The 17517-nt window shown below is 41.7% G+C and overlaps 1 protein-coding gene across 2 annotated transcripts in view; it reads left to right on the top strand.

The window, feature by feature from the left end:
• CALB2 (calbindin 2) overlaps positions 1-11661 on the top strand; it is a 28498-nt gene extending 16837 nt beyond the window's left edge. Inside the window, exons 5-11 of one of the 2 annotated variants that reach the window (XM_074222768.1) lie at positions 3572-3628; positions 4392-4469; positions 5258-5313; positions 6673-6712; positions 6851-6904; positions 7544-7615; positions 10977-11661. In XM_074222768.1, coding sequence (XP_074078869.1) covers positions 3572-3628; positions 4392-4469; positions 5258-5313; positions 6673-6712; positions 6851-6904; positions 7544-7615; positions 10977-11093 — 474 coding nt within the window. In that variant the 3' untranslated portion in view covers positions 11094-11661. The remainder of the gene's footprint in view (positions 1-3571; positions 3629-4391; positions 4470-5257; positions 5314-6672; positions 6713-6850; positions 6905-7543; positions 7616-10976) is intronic. The other variant, XM_074222776.1, reaches the window with a different exon arrangement.
• The last annotated feature ends 5856 nt before the right edge of the window (positions 11662-17517 follow it).

Genomic DNA, 17517 nt, shown 5'->3' with positions numbered 1-17517 from the left:
GTCCAGAGGTGTGTTCCAGGAAGAACAGGACAAGGCAGGAAACCAAGCTCTTGGGCTTCCCTTAGACCTGGGGAGACCCACAGCTCAACATACAACTGACCAGTTGAGTTGATCCTCTTCGAGCTCAAAATGCTTTATAGGCATCCTGTTTTAACCCCCTGAGGAAAGGAAGGAAAAGGGACTAATGCATTTTTTTTTACTAAAGATAGAAAAACTGAGGCCCAGGAAAATGAAATATTCTGGATTCTAGTCTTAATTCCACTTCTGACTTAATGGGTGACTATAGAAATCATTTCCTCCTCAGCTTTCCTTCTTAAAAACAGTGTTAGACACTGAGCACAAAAAGTTGTCCATATATTTAAGAAAACTGACCTCAGAATTTAAGGATCTTACAATGCCTTTGTATCTCTACTGACCATAAATCAAACAGACCAGTAATTATTTGCTAATAATCTGCTTGCAGTGAACTGCCTTTCACTTGACCAATCTCAGAGACATATATTCTTTCTCTCCTCTGGCAAACAGACAGAGTTTTTAAAATGGAATTTCAAAAAATGGGATTCACATTGCTGTTTTTATGTTTTAAATCAATACCCATTTAATAGTCCTACCACTAAAATAAACTGCCAAAAATGACTAGAAATTGAACCTAAAAAGTAAATACCTTCAATGAAATCCCCATATATAGTACATATTGGCTAAGAACTAACCATTCCTCAGAGGGGGATCTATTTTTAAAATCCTAACACTCCTTGGCACCCTAGATTAGTATTCATGTTCAAAAGGGAACATTATCAAATGGCAAGACCAACTTGGAGTGAATCCAACACATCAGTGGTCTTCTTTGTCTAATAGACCCCTAAAAATATTTTTTAACTGGGATCCTCCTTCAAGCCCAATGGCATACAGATTAGGGCTCTCTGCTTGGGTAGTCCCCTGCCTGGCCAAAGGAACATCTCAGGGTGGCCCACTTCCTCATACACTACCTCTTCTGGGGACCTATCATCACTTATTTTTTCATTCCTAGCCTGCTCCTTTCCTCATGAGCATATTAGCCAGTCAACAAAACTGTTCTAAGCTCTAGGATACAAGGAAATGCCAAAATACACCCTGCTTTCAAGAATGATACATTCTAACAGGGAAGACAAGAATTAAAAACTAAATGAAAGGCTAGGTGAAATGAAATGCAGGTCAGTGGCACCATGGATAGAGTCAGGTTAGACTCATCTTCATGAGTTCAAATTCATCCTCAGATTCTTGCTAGCTTTGTGAACCTAGGTAAGTCACTTCACCCTACTTGCCTCAGTTTCCTCATTTGTAAAATAAACCAGAGGGAAAAATGGCAAACCATTCCAGTGTCTTTGCCAAGAAAACCCCTAAAGGGGCCGCCAAGAACTGGACATGACTGAGACTATTGGACAGTAAATGAAAGATAACCTGGGGGGGGGGGGGGGGCTTGCAGTGAAAAACAGTCCTCAGTTTCTCCTTCGATGTAGAACCAGAATGAGATTAATTGGAGCAGAACATGGATATAGATTAAAAGGGAACTGAAAAAGAGGCCAAGTATCTGTGATCATCGTCCCTCTCTGCGGATGAATGATTTGGAATCCATCTCTGGCTTCAGACCTCCTGAGCATCACAATAGCTGACAAGCAGATGTCCCAGGATAATAACCTCCTAAGATCCCGCCCCTCTGGAGTCTTTCCCCTTTGCAGTTTTTATCAGGCAAAAACATGAAATAGGCTGCTCAGCAGCCCAGAAAGGTTGATGCTTTCAGGGAACATGAATCCCACCTGCTCTGAGCACTGAGTTTCTCTAATTTTAGCCAAGCCTCAGGACTCCTTTGGGATTTCAAAAAACCCAAGTCTCTTTAAATCTTTGTCTTGAATGAGAAAAGAATAATGATCCAACTACAGAATGCATTATCCTAAAAAATGAGAGCCAGCCTGAGGAGGAAGAGAGAAAAGGAAAAGATTAGCCTTAGAATGATCTCATTTCACAAACTGGTTCAGATCTTTCACTGGAATGCTCTAGGGTCTGAGCTATACTGTCCTGTAGCCCCAACTTCTTTCTCCTTTTATCACTGTCTGTTCTTACAGGGAAAAAAAATCAGCCCATTTGGACTTTCTGAAAGTGTGGATACTCCCCCTTTGCATCCTTAAAGAAAACATTTTTCCATTTATCCTTGGTCAAAGAATTAGTCAATGTAGTTGAGGGTAAGGGTTTTTTTGAAGTAAAAAAGGATTTCTCATAACTAGATATTCCCCAACCATTTGGTCTGGAAAGAGGACTGAAGCCATTTGTTAGCTAGGTGGAGTGGTAATTAAGGTGCTGGGCCTAGGATCAGGAAAACTCCTCAAATCCAGCCTGGGACACTAACTAGCTGCGTGACCCTGGGCAAGTCACTTAAGCCTTTTTGCTTCAGTTTCCTCTTCTATAAAATGAGCTTGACAAGGTAATGGCAAATCAGTCTAGTATCTCCTTTAAGAAAACCCTGAGTCTCAATAACTTTTGTCATCAGTGGGGAAAAAAGGCAAGCTTTGAGTTCTGGTTCTAGACCCTCACTAGATATGTGACTATAGATGAATCACTTATTCTCATCTTTAAAATGGAGGAGGCAATACCTACCTTACATAGTTGTCATTTATATTTTTTAACATTCATTTTTTTGAGTTCCCAAATTCTCTCTTTCTCCAACTTCTCCCCCACCCATTGAGAAGTCAAGCAATATAATACCATTATATATGGAAATCATATAAAACATGTCCATATTCATATTCAACATGCTGCAAAAAAGGCAAAATAATGTATGTATATATATATATATGTATCTTTTTAATTTACAGAGTTGTTATGAAGAAAGTAATGTGGGGGGGGCAGCTAGGTGGCGTAGTAGATGGAGTGCAGGCCTTGGAGTCAGGAGTACCTGGGTTCAAATCCGGTCTCAGACACTTAATAATTGCCTGCCTGTGTGGCCTTGGGCAGGCCACTTAGCCCCATTTGCCTTGCAAAAATCTAAAAAAAAAAAAGTAATATGGGGAAAATAAAGGTTCTGAGGAGGAAATAAGCCTTTTCTTTATCTCAACTAAGATGACCTTCTATCTTAGGTCCTACTCTATCTCCTCAGAGACCTAGTCCTAATGATCTTCTCCTCCCTCTCATCTTCACTCTCTCCCTAAGGCTATAATTCTTTCTGGAAGCCTCCAAGTATGCACTCACTCTTCTGTCCAACCCTTTAAAAAAAATTGCCCCAACACTCCCCACCAGGGGAATTTAAATTCCTTAAAGACTAGGAATGTTTCATCTTGTCAGCATACCCTCAGTACCAATCTATCCTAGGATTAGATTGGGGCACCTAGACAGGTTTACTAAATTCAACCCCAGTTAGGTTGGGGCTGATGCCTGAAGGGTATGTGTGGAGACAGATGAGACAGAGAGAGTCAAGTCCTGAGTACTAACTGGGTTCCAACACTGACATTCTATGATCAGATCCCCTTCCCAAACTCTGCAGAGATGGACACATTAATGGCCTTGGAGGCTCTTTGACAACCATCCAACAATTCCCTTGCAGGCTTGGAGAAAATATGACACAGACAGGAGTGGTTACATTGAAGCCAACGAGCTTAAGGTAAGCTGCCATGAAAAAAAGAAAAGATGGACACTGCTAGGCTGGCATTCCTTGGGTCACATATTCTTGTTCATCTTACTATATATCTCCAGGGTGTAGAAGTCAAGAAACTGGCTAGGAAGAATGCTGCTTATGGGGTGAGGGCAGGAAGAGGGAGGGACAAGACCAGAAAAGAATATAAAAAAGGTTCAATTCCTCCACTGCACTTTTCACTCTTGTGAAAAGGTAATTAGAATTTCCACCTGGAAAGCCAAGACATCTCTCAGTTTTCTCAGCTTCAGGCCAGTTGCAGAGCTAGGTGTGAGATGACGCATCCTCCCAATGACTGGGTGAAGGAACAGTGTGGTCACACTCTTGGTGTGTGTTGGAGGAGTGTTGTTCTTCTGGGATAGGAGCTTTTCTGAGTTGTGGTTCCCAGTTTCCAGGTGCTGTAATTATTAGGTAATAAATTTGAGGTAACGAAGGGAGAAACCATCCCCCTTGGACCACTTGGAAACTGAGAGAAGGAAGTGTGAATCCAGCCCAAGCAGCCCTGCCCTTCCCTTCAGACCAATTGGCTCTAGGCCTAAGGCATGACATGCACTTCCCAGCCCAGAGGTAGACAACCCAAAAAAAATGTGGGTAGGCTTCCACTTCTGCCTCCATCTATCTCTTCCCTGTGACCCTGTCTTTCTTCCCTCTTATTCCTTTGCCTTAGACTAGCCAAGGGTCTTCAGGAGCACTACTTAATCCCACTGATTGCTGACTCCTTCTGTGTTTTCAGGGATTCCTTTCAGACCTTCTGAAGAAAGCCAACCGGCCCTATGATGAGCCCAAGCTCCAAGAGTACACACAGACCATAGTAAGTAGAAAGCTTCCCCTAGGATAGGAGAAATGAACTGGAACAAAGCCTTTATCCCAAGCTGATGAGACTCTGATCCTTGGAGGATCTTTGGAACCCCAGTTATCTCAGGGCCAAGAAAGACTCATGCCAGCTGGCCAAGAACCCTTCTTTTCTTTTTTTTTTTTTTTAGGTTTTTGCAAGGCAAATAGGGTTAAGTGGCTTGCCCAAGGCTATACAAGAACCCTTATTTTCCACCATGTCCATATCATACTCAGGTCCCCCATTTCCATACTCCATCCTTTCAGGAACTAGCCAAATTCTAAGCCTACCCAAACCCCTAAGCCAGCAGGAGACTTGGGAACTGACCATTTCCATGGCAACCTCTGCTGCTCCAGCAAGGGAGAGCTAAAGGGAGAGAGCTAGGCAAGACTGAAAATAAGACAATTATAGCTCAGTGAGAAATGAGAAACAGGTTTTCTAGCTTCTCTACTCTAAGAAGAAGGGAGAAGATGGAGTCTCTGTAGCATTCCTACTCTCACTTGGGGTGCCATTTCTAAGTGACATTGATTCCTGACTTCCACATAGCCTCAGAGGGAAATAAGCAGGATGTCCCTGCACATTATCTCCTTTCTTTTTCTTTCCAACAAAGTCTGAAGAATAGTTGGTAAATAGAAGGTAGCTAGAAAATGAGGTAACGAAGGGAGACCTTCATGTCAGATAGGTCTTTACCAGACTCAGTCTTATACATGAAGGTGAACAGTTGGCTTGCTGGCCAATAACCCAAATATCTTTCTGTATCCCAACAGCTTCGAATGTTTGACTTGAATGGAGATGGTAAATTGGGCCTCTCTGAGATGTCCCGGTAAGAGCCACCACACATTTCCAATGTCATTATTACCAGTATCCTACTGGTCTTCAGGTGCTTGTGGCTGTGATCCCATCACCACCAGTCAACCAAAAAGAAAGAAACCTTTCAGCTGACTCAGAACATACTATGTTCAAAGGACTGTGCTAGTGCTAGTAATAGAAAAATGAAATATAACACAATCTCTACTCTCAAGAATCTTTCAGCCTTGAGAAACAGAGTGAGGGGAAAAGGCAGATATACAAATAGTAATAAAACAAATTAGAAAATTATAATGCATATAAGAAAAATCAGGAATAGTCTCAAGAGGTTCATGAAGAGGGGGTATTTTCTAGTTTAGATCAGGGAAGGTTTCATGAATAAGGTGACTCCTGAATTTGGCCTTCACAAGGGTAAGAATGGGATGGAGGGTGGGGGAGACCATGGCATGGCAGATATTGTGAGAGAAGAATGAGATTAGGAGCTCAATTGGGGTCGTTGTCTTCTGTCCTTGAAGAGGGCCAAAATGATGTCAGTATGTTAGAGTGAAGATAACAGTGTGTCTGACTGTGGCTAAGAAGACCATGTGTGGTCTAATGCTATTAGAATACAAAAAACATGAATGGGAATGCTAGAAGGATAAATGAAAGCTGGAGGGACTTGAATAACTAAGGAATTTATCTTTAATCCTACTGGCCTTGAGAAAACACTGAAAGTTTCTTATTTGAAGAGTGTTGTGATTAGGCATATACAATGGAAAGACTACTTTGGCAGCAGAATGAAGGAAAAAACGGGAAAGAGTGGAGGCAGGGAGACTATTTAGGAGGCTCTAATGACTCAGGGAGAACTGAGATAAGTTTAAAATAAGAATGATGAGTATAAATGGAAAGGATACTTATACTAGAGATATTTTAGAGATAGAATCAATAGCACTTTGATAAATGATTGGATATTTAGGATGAGGGAGAGGGAGGAATCAAGTATGTCACTGAAGTTTTATACCTACGTGACTATGAAGGTAGCAGTGGTATCACAAGAAAAGGGGAAATGAAGAGGAAGAATAAGTTTAATGAGAATGTTGATGAGTTCTACTTTGGATGTGGTCGATTTGAAATGTTTCCAAAGAGAATGGAACCAGAAATATAGAACTAAAACTTACTTAGGAGAAGAGTTTGCTTGGAATATAAATTTGGTCTTAATCTAAATGATAAAAGAAGCCACATGAGTGGATGAGAAACCAACTCACTTCACTTGTTTTCTCTTATATTTGAACTTTTCAATCTTCTCTGTAGATACTAACCCTCTCCCAGAATCCTTCACCCAGCCTCAGTTTCTCTTCTCTATTGTCTAATCTACACTCTAACATTTTCCTTCCAGACTGTTGCCTGTACAGGAAAATTTTCTCCTTAAATTTCAGGTAAAACAGCTCTTTTTTCTTTCCCTTTTCTAAGACTTCTCTTCTTCCTGAACTTTTCTTCCATAAGCCTCTCCCTTACCCCCCACATCTTTTAAATGGACTTTTATTTATTCATCTATTCATGCTTGATCCTTATAGGGTATGAAGCTAACTTCAGAAGAGTTCAATGCTATCTTCACATTTTATGACAAGGTAAAAGGAAGGCCAGCATTCAAAAAAAAAAAAAAAAAAAAGGAAATCAAGACTGGGGAAAGGCCAGACAGAGGGAATCTGAAACCCCACAGCAGAAGAAAAATGATCAGAAATAGGCAGAGTTAGGCTATCTTGGTCACTTCCAATCTCCCACTGACTCATCAATGCCAGTGATCATTTTTCTTTAGACAAGGACAGCCTTCATGGGACATGGTGATAGCAACCACTGAACATGTCTCATGAAACTGAAAATGTGCCCCTAGCATCGTTAACTTTCTTTTAAAACCTCATCTCCAGAATGACATCCAGATAGTTGTCCAAATCCTTTTTACTCTATGGGGATCTGTTCAGCCCTAGTGAATAATATTAAGAAAATAACATAATCTATGCATTAGCTATCAGAACAACTATTTTGAGGAAAATAGCTGGTTAATTTAAATAACTGAATGATTTTTCTCCATTAAAATAATTATTTGGCTGCATTAACTAGATTGGTCAGTTGGTTTAAGTTAATATTGAATCTATGGAGCTTTAATGTTCCTCAGCTGGTGCTGAGTGATGGGAAGATGAGAATGCTGAAGAAGGGTGAGGAGGGAATGATTAGAAATCCACTAACAAGGGTCTGTACTCAATTCACAGGATGGGAGTGGCTACATTGATGAGAATGAACTGGATGCTCTTTTGAAGGACCTGTATGAGAAAAACAAGAAGGTGAGGAGGTCTTTGGGTGAGCCTTCCCATTTTATGAAAATCTGAGGATTTACACCAGCCAAATTGCCTAATCTAAGCAAGTTTCCAATATGAAGGAGGATGTGGGAAGGAAGGCACAGATATGAAGGTGGGAAGCTTTGAAACAACAGAACAGGCCCAAAGAAGAAAGGCAGAGTGAGTGAGAAAAAAGGGTCACAAGAAAAATGAGACCCCCCAAATTCAAGCACATCCCTCCCACAATTGTTACATTTTTTGTTTTTTGGCTTTTTTGGTGGGAAATTGCCCAATGGCACAAAACTAGTATCAAGTGTCTTAGGTGAATTTGAATTCAGGTCCTCCTGACTCCAAGACTGGGGCTGTATCCACTGCATACCTAGCTGCCCCTTATGTTACCTTTCTAACTAACTCCATTCATAGTTTTGAACTTGTTCATATGTGAAAAAAGCCTTAAAAAATTAAAACTACCAGGGATGCTTCTTTAGACAGCATTATTCTGGTGGCATGGTATACTTCTAAGGAGTATAGGAAGAAGAGGAGAGGAACAGATTCTGAAGGTAAGAAATATGAGGATGGACTAGGCAATCACCCTGCAATTGCATAAGAGGAGACAGGAAAAAATCATTAAGCAATGAGGTAAAGCAGTCAAAATACTGCCAGAAAAACTCAAATCTATGGCAGCACTTTGAACTCAGTGAATTGATAAGAGCAGAGAGAACAGCCAGATTCACAGAGTCTGTGCATGAGCTGACCTTGATGTGAACTAGAGGACTGACTCTTAGGGTGAATAAAGAAGATCTTTAAGAAGTGATGGGGAAAGCCATGAATTTGATTCAGGTCTGACTGTGGGAAAAGTTAAAATGTCAACAAATTCTTTTTTTCTTCAAAAGGAGAATGAAAATACAAGGGTGACTACAAAATTATGAAATGGGATGAGAATGGAGAAAGTGCTCATGGGGGTGGACACAGCAATGCCCAAAATATCCACCACATGCAATTATTATTGTAACTTGTAGCTGTATGAATGAAAAATAGCTTGGTGGTTTAGATTCAAATATATAAACAAACCTCTATGGAGGCTTCAGTACTGGGGTTTAGTGGAGAACAAGAAAAAAATGGCTTTCCATCCACTACCACTTCCCAGGAACACTTCGTTTTTGGTCCAGAGTTAGGGAGCACAGGATGTTAATGTCCTCAGCTTACCTGGGGAGCCTCCCACCCCCACCACCTGAATGTTTGGTGTTTGGTCACTTACAGGGAGAAGATGATGCTAAGTAAGAGGGGCTCTTTCTGTAGGAGCTGGCTTAGGGAGAGGAGAAGTGATTGTGGTGGACCCTGGTGCTTCAATGATATAGATCATTTTTGTGAGAGCACTTAGGATTTTGCTAGGTAGTCAATAAACATTTATTAAGTGCTTGCTATGTACCAAGCTCTAGTAAGAGCTGGTGCACAAAGAGAAACAAAAGTCAGACTCTATCATCAGACAACACCACTAGAATTAAGAGGGATTGGGAAAGGCTTCCTGAGAAGAGTAGGATTTTAGCTGGGCAGGAGATGGAGACTGTTGAATTCTTATCCCTGACAGAAACCCCTAGAAACATCTTTATCTAACTATCCACCAGTTTTTCCAAGAAGCAAGCATCTGGATAGATTTTCTCTCAGCTCTCTGCTTCTGGATTCACCACAATGCCCAGTCCTCACACTCTTGTGTGATCTTGTCAAGCTTGGGCCCTAAAAGCATGGGGCACCTGCTCCCCTCCTCAAACATATACACTTTTTTTTTTTTTGCCTCTTTGCTGACACGGGACAAACTGAAAAGAGTAACATTCTAATTAACTGGTGATTTTCCCAGTCTCAAAGTAGGGTCTTGAACTGGGAGATGTTGGCTTTGACTTCCCAGCTCCCAGATTTTCAAAACATGGCATTTTTTGCAAATGTTTGCAAACCACCCTTTGCCTTAGAGCCAGAGAAAAGTAGGGAAGCAGCAGGAGGAAGAAGGTGAGTCTCAAAATGAACCAGAAAAAGAGATGCCAGAAGTCCCTGACAGGAACAAAACCATGAGGTAATCAAGAGAGCTCAGGGAGGGCAGCTGGGCCTTGGGATCAGGAGGACCTGAGATAAAATAAGACCTTAGACACTTCCTGGCGGTGTGACCCTGGGCAAGTCACTGAACCCTTTTTGCCCCTGTTTCCTCATTTGTAAACTGAACTGGAGAAGGAAATGGCATACTGCTCCAGTATCTTGGCCAAGAAAATCCCAAAAGGGATCACAGAGAATCAGACACAACTAAAGAATTTCAACAACAAACTCAGGAAGCTAAGGAAATGTACAGCTGCTAACTGATCTAGTCCTTCATTCAATCATCTCAATAGCTCCATTTTTTCATCAGTAAAATGATGCATGAATATATCAAACAAACAGGACAGCTATTGAAAAGTCAACTTCCAAAGGCCATCCTATATACTAATAAATACCACAGTGACCAAGCACATAGACCTGGTAATGTTTAAAATACTTTTTTTAAAGATTTTATTTGAGTTTTACAATTTTTCCCCTAATCTTGCTTCCCTCCCCCCACCCCCCCACAGAAGGCAATTTGTCAGTATTTACATTGTTTCCATGGTTTACACTGATTCAAATTGAATGTGATGAAAAGAGAAATCATATCCTTAAGGAAGAAACATAAAGTATAAGAGATAGCAAGATCAGAATGTCTGAAATACTTTTAAAAAGTTAAACAACCAAAATTCTAATGCTATTAATTGTTTCTGTCCCAGTGGCTAATTCAACTTCATATTGCAAAGTATAAATTGTGCCAGGCAGCCTACTTAAAACTGGCTTCCAATATCCACAAAGACATTGGCTACTATTTAGATGAGAACTAAATACAATCATAACAAACGTGCCTTTGTTCCCATTCCAAGAGAGGCTCCTAGTCAGTAGGGGACCTGGTGATAGTCCACTGCAGAAGGGGAATGTTCTTCAGTCTGATGATGTAACATGGCAAAGTCCTTCAGAAGAGACTAGTGGGGTATGTTGCAGGGAGCAATGGACCCTATCCAATATCCCAAGACCTTCCTATACAGCATTTTGGTCACCTTCAGAGACACGAATTTTTTACCTGTAGGAGGAGGCTGCAAGAACAAGATTTAGGGCTAGAATCTGAATGTGGTTCAGGGGTCAAACAGGAATTTGGATTCCTGAGTGCTGTGTGATATTCATGTGGTGTTCAGAGAAGTCTTCTGTATTCCTCAGAAGCGGTTCCAACTGTATATAGTTAGGGTGAGGTCCTAGTCTCCCATTTCTAAATGGTCACCTGAACTGACCCCTCTCCCTTTCTCTCCCTCCCATCTGGGTCTTCCAGGAGATGAATATTCAGAACCTCACAAGTTACAGAAAGAGTGTGATGTCTTTGGCCGAAGCCGGGAAGCTCTACCGCAAGGACTTGGAGATTGTGCTCTGTAGCGAGCCCCCCATGTAAAAGGGGTGGGGAGGCCTGTTCCCCTTCTCTCTTCCCAGTTCTCCTCTCCCTTCTTCTGCCCTGCTGCTTCCACCGAGACCTAGAGATTAGGAGACCCCAAAGACCCCCTGCTCCCCAGCACAGCCCAGCAGATACCCAGAGAGCAGGAGAGGAAGAGAGCAGCCACTGAGGGATGTCCTCTGGGTATTCTGTCCCACCTCACTCCCGACCCCACCCCAGGCTAGCCGTGCTTCTCCGCTTGTGACTCGGGTTCAGGGGGTGAGGCCCTAGTTCTCTTTGCTGTGATGCATGAGCTCATCTATCGTATGATTTAGGCTATCGCGTCCAATAGAGTGACAATCTATCTTGTTCCCTTGTGTCCCTCCTCTGCCCTATTCCTCTAGCTGGTGGTGTATAATTCGTTTCTTCCAGTTTTTGACTGTGGCAAGAACTGACCTGCCTGGCCTTTTCCACTTTGGTTTTTCCCTTTTTTTTTTCAGTTTCAGTTTCTTGTCTTATTATTCACCAAAGAAGAATTTACAAACAATAAAATGGAAAAGTTCTGCTACTCAAGCTCACCCACTGGCTGTCAACGTGTACTCTTGTTCTCATTGGCATGCTTAACCCCAAGGGGGTTAGGAAGGTGGCTCTGCCTCCTTTGTATAAAGAAAGTAGGGCATGGTCATAGGAATGTCTGATCAGCAGCACACTGCCCAACTAGGTAGAGCAACTCATTTATGACAATGTAGTCCTGTATCCAGGGAGCTCTGGAAAGCAACTGGGACCAGATAAATGCACTTGGGAGTCATCTGCATGATAAGGAAAGGAGAGAGGGAGCCATTTATAACAGGGGGCACAGACTGAGCTGTGGCTATACCCACAGTTAGGGGAGTAGCAAAGGGGTTGATTAAGAAGAGAACCAAGACATGACATGCCAGAGAGGGTAGTTGACTGTATACAAGACTGTAGAGTTATCAAGGATGAAGATGGAGCAAATGCCTTCAGATCTGGTAATTAAGGGATTACTGGTGACTTTGGAGAGAGCAATTTCAGTTGAATAAGGAGTCTTGAAGAACCTGGGAAATGATTCACTTAATGGAAATAGGGGTGTATGGGGAAAGAGGAGTTTGGAAAGAAAAATAATGCAATCTCAACTCATTCAATCCTGTACAAGCTATGCAGCTCACACTTTCCCATCAACTATGAAAAGTGAGAAGGAAATAGAAAGAAGAGGGGGAGACAAGAGAAGAGAGGATTAGTCACCTAGGCAGTGCCCTGGAGCAAAGAGCTTGCTGTTGAAAGTCAGCTAAACCAGCCAAGAAGTAAAAGAGAGCACTGGGTATAGCTTTGCCAAATGAGAGGGGAGGGGAATTTTTCCTGCACAACAAGGTAGGAACCTAGGTCATTAGGATTTAATTGTCCTAAGGGGATCCTCATCTTGGGCAATCTAGAGAGACCAACAATAGGTGAGACAGAGAAGGGGAGCATTGGAGGGAGTGATGTAATTGCTTTGGAGATGCTCAAAATTGGCTATGGTAGGCTGGGGAAGGGTTCCTACTTTGGAGTCCTAGCCAGGGTTTTTCATTCACCTGTGGTAAGCAAAGTGGACACTGACACTGACCCTGCCTGAGCAGAGAATCCTCCAAGAAAACCCTACATCAGATCCTGAAAGCACCACCCTATTTTACCTCACTCCTCTTTCCCAGATTACCTATAACCTCCTTCCCAACCAATATAGTATCCTCTAGAACATTGACCCTGAAGTCAGGAGGACCTGAGTTCAAATTCAGTCTCAAACATTTACTTGGGCAAATCACTTAATCCAGATGGCTTCACATCCAGGGCCATTTCCAGTTGTCCAGATTCCTATCTGGCCATTGGACCCAAATGGCTCTGAAAGAGAAAATGAAGGTGGTGACTTAGCACAGCATCCCCTTACTCAAATCCAATTCACCTCCCTGATGCCCTTCAAGACTGAAGAACAAACATCATCACCATTCTCTCCTCATTCACCAAAAGCAGGAAAACAAAAATGATCAAACCTCTTACTAACCAATAGCATATCTCCTGTGCATCTTTGATTATGACTTGCAAGTGAATTGCATTTAAGTGAAGGAGGTCTGTAGCTCCAGAGTGAATATAAGTAGGGATTATTTCAGCCAGAAATCTGGTAAATCTTCCCAGATTCCCTTTTTTTGTTTTGAATATGCAAATGAAGCTAGTCTTTGTTTCATCTCTTTCTTAATCCTGAGAGTTTTGCCCACCCAAGTTTTTGGTCTTGGTTTTTTGGAGGGGTTTTTTTGGGGGGAGGGGTTAGGTAATGTATAATAAGTGATTAGTTTTTATTTCTACATTAGTTTTGAGAAATTGAGGAAATAAGTCTATGTATGACAAAGAAACAACTATATCACATGAAGGAAAAATTATAAAGTGGACAGATGGCTAATCAGAGGCCAGGAGTGAGGAATGTAGGTTTACAAGATAAAGAACAAAGGAATTTACAACTATGAGGAATCTGGATTTAAAGGATGTAATCAAGCTCATTTACATCTAATTGGGAAGTCAGGATAAACTTGCAACAGGAAAGCAAGAAACCATACAATTTGAATGTTGGATGAATTAATGAATAAACAGGTGCCAGTCTAGGTATCAGATTCACCATTGCTGTGTTTACCTCTTAAGGACCTGGTTACCAAATTATAAGGAAGGGGAGATTTGATAAGGAATTGGGACCCAAGTGGGGAGAGAACTGGGTACTTCTATAGGCCTTTGATCTCTGCAATACTCATTCCCACATGGGGAGGACTTGTATTTCTAGCCAAAAGATAAAAGGCTATGATTTTGTGCCCCAGTTTGTCCATTTCTTATTTTTATTTTTTATTTTTTTCTTTGCAAGGCAATGGGTTTAAGTAACTTGCCCAAGGTCACACAGCTAGGGAATTATTAAGAGTCTGAGGTCAGATATAAACTAAGGTCCTCCTGACTCCAGGGCTGGAGCTCTATCGACTGTGCCACCTAGCTGCCCTGTCCCCATTTCTGGGAGGACACCCCTTACTAAGAATGTAATAATAATAATAAAGGATACTCTTTGCTTCACTTCTTACAGGTAAAAGTGTTCTTTGTCTCTTTGCTACATCTCCCTATTACTTTGCCATAATCACTGAATGAGTGTGACCTCAGTCAAACTGAGACCTGTTTGAACAGCTCTCTGCTTAAAAAGCCCAGGTCTTTTCCTGTGCCTCCAGGGCCATCTCCAGTTATCCTGATTCATATCTGGCCACAGGACCCAAATGGCTCTGGAGGAGAAAGTGAGGCTGGTGACTTAGCACAACCCCCCTTACTCAAATCCAATTCACCTTCCTTCAAGTAAGGAGGACTTCCTTTGCCTCTCTGCTAAACACTATGGAAGGGTACAAGAGGAAGTGCATTTGCAGTGTGCTGTTGTCTGGGAGGAGCTTGGGCAGGGGTAATTTTGCCCAACTCTAGTCAAGAGCACACAGAACCTGTCTGATTTCAACATTGCTTATTCTAAAGGATAACCAACTTTCCTCTCCAACATCAGATTTAACATACAAGCACTAGGAAAGAAATCCTGGCCTCAGCACAATGTTTCTATTGACTAGAGATCATATAGACCTTAAAAGTTCAAATGGGGAGGGGGGAAGAAGCTTATTAATTAACGAGCTCCATGTCTGACAGCTATCTCTCTCATTGGATCCTCACAACACTCCTGGGAGCAGGGGGCTTGACTATAATAATAGTATAATAAGAAGAAGATAATATCTGCTATAAAGGGGAAATGGGGAGGGGGGGAGCCTTTGACTGGTGTCAAAAAGTCCATCAACAAACCTGTTAGAAAGAAAATTATTCTTCTATTGGCAAGTATAAAGTGTAGGAACCATCTTGGTTTGGTGGTGCTAGTGGCTGTCTTGTTTCCACAATGCTGAGCATGGCCTCTGGTGTATAGGAAACATTTTAAAATGATTTATCTCCTGTTCACTCCTCATCTGCCCAGCCACCTGCCAAGTCTTGGTATTTTCACCTCCACAGTATCTGGCTCTTTCTCTCTACCCCCATGGCCATAGGCCAAGTTTAGACCCTGGTCACTTTTCTCCTGGGCAATTACAAGGGGCCAGACTCCTAACTGGTCTCCTCACCTTAAGTCTTGTCCTCTTTCAATCCCTTCTCCACCAAGCTACTAAAATAATTTTCCTAAAATCTGATCATGAGCTTACCAATTAATTTCAAATGATTTCCCTGGCAATCAACTATAAAATCCTCTGTTCAGCTTTTTACAAGCCTTAAAGATTTTGTTCTACTCTAACATGATATTCAAGGCAGCCATCTAATCTAGACTAAGCCTTTTCTGCTCCTTAGAATTTAACTAACTCATACTGTATCTCCAAATATAATGTAAGCTGCTTGAAGGCAGGGACTATTTCATTTTTGTTCTTCTATCTCCAGGGTTAAGCATGGTGTTTGGCTTCCTGGGGGTACTTAATATATTGGTTGGTTGAGGTCCTTCATGCTCAAAGAGAACCAAGATGTCATCATTAAGGTAGGGTCAAGATACAGTGTCCAACTGTGGCAGATCACATTCAAGTCAAAATTCCATTGGAGACCTTCAGGAGAGTGTGGATTGTCCTGAGGAAAAAAGCCTGGGGGCAACTAGGTGGCACAGCAGATAGAGCACCAGCCCTGAAGTAAAAAGGACCTGAGTTCAAATCCAGCCTCAGACTCTTAATAATTACCTAGCTGTGTGACCTGGGGCAAGCCACTTAGCCCTATTGCCTTGCAAAAACCAGAAGAAAAAAAAGCCCAGAGTCAGGAGAACTGGATTTGACTCCTGGCTCTGCTACTCACTAGATCTTAGGCAGGTCTGTCAGTCTCAGTTTCCTCATCTGTAAAATGAGAATTAAAATATTTGTAATATTTTGGTAATATTTAATTATTTGTAATATGTAAAAACATAGTATTGTGAAGATTAAATGAAAAAATATAAAAGGGCTTTGTAATCATAAATGGCTATACACAAATATAAAGGGCCCTGCTCTGCATAATGTCAGGTAGGATTTCTCAGACCAGCCCAACCTTGGAAGTTCCTCATCTTCAAAAAGGAGAGAATAATTTGCAGACTCTCACAGCAAAGGGGTCAGTAATCAACTTAAATTCCAAGGCTACCAGAGAAGCTAAAATGTCTTTGTGAGCCCTAGATCCAGGAAAGATAACCCTTCACCACAACAGGAAACAAATGTATTTTTGTCCCCCAAAAGTTTTGACCTCAGCTCCCCAAAATTCTAGACATTATTGACTCGAGCCCTGCCAGTCATTCTCTATTTTGTCTGACTTCCTTCCTTCATCTTGTTTCAGTCCAAGGAGATAAGGTGTATGAAATTACTTTGCAAACAGAAGTATTGTGATTATTAATATTACCATGAGATGAAATTCACTGAACCAATAGTGAAGGCTTCCTTTGTGCTTCTAGGCACTAAAAAAGTTCCATAGTTGTTTAAAATAGGATAATTGCCTCCAAGAAGCTTTTAATCTTAGGGAGATAAGACTTAAGTTAAATGTCTAAGAAATTTGATAACTACAGAATCAATCAATTCAAGAGATTTCACATGTCCACCGAATAAATACTTAAGATAGGCTAAAGTTCTATGATGATTGATTCCCTGTCCCTGGCTATCTGGCCAACATGGCTATCAAGAGAGGTGATTTCCCTTCTGTTCTCCAGCTAGTGAGGTCAGCCTCAGCTCTCCTCAGTAGTTTCTGTCATGACTGCCCTTTCTGAAATGTTCAACACTGCCAGTCTCATGCCAAAGCGTTGTGGGGTGAGCAGCTGGCCAGGCTGGAGTGGCCATGTTTCTGGATTCCTGTGGGGGCACAGCTTGGCCTGGCTCCATCTCATTAGTACTTCCCAGAACTTGGTTTGTTGAGATCCCTTTGCCATCAGCCTGTCACATCAGAGGAGCCTGGGGAACTTGGGCTCCAACAAAAACATGATTTTTCTTTTAATGATCCCTGTTAGCCCTTTCTGAGAACAGGTATCTCTGTTCATCTAGCTGAAGGGAAAGATGACAGCAGTCTTGCAGACGACTGACAGGAAACCTTGTTAGTGGTTTCTTAAGGTTTTTTCAAATGTAAGGAGATGGGAGAAAAGCTATTTGGGATGAAGCTGACAAGGAACATGGGGTGAATTTGGGCTTTGCCCTTTTCTTCCTCTCCCTCAATGCCAGTTGAAGTGCTACCTACATTTGGACTCACCAAATCATTAAGAGTACAGCAGGAGGGAATACTCTTCAATTCCAAACAAAAGGTTTAGAAAAATCCTATCACAAGTTTCATCATCAGGGAACATTTTTTGCACTTTTCAAGTTAGGGAGAGCCTGCTAAAGAATCAAGAAATCATTGATTAGTATTATTTATTGTAGCTGATATGAAC

This window comes from Macrotis lagotis, chromosome 1 (genome assembly GCF_037893015.1).
Source record: "Macrotis lagotis isolate mMagLag1 chromosome 1, bilby.v1.9.chrom.fasta, whole genome shotgun sequence".
NCBI classification, from domain to species: Eukaryota; Metazoa; Chordata; class Mammalia; order Peramelemorphia; family Peramelidae; genus Macrotis; species Macrotis lagotis.
This window is presented reverse-complemented; position numbering and strand designations above follow the sequence as displayed.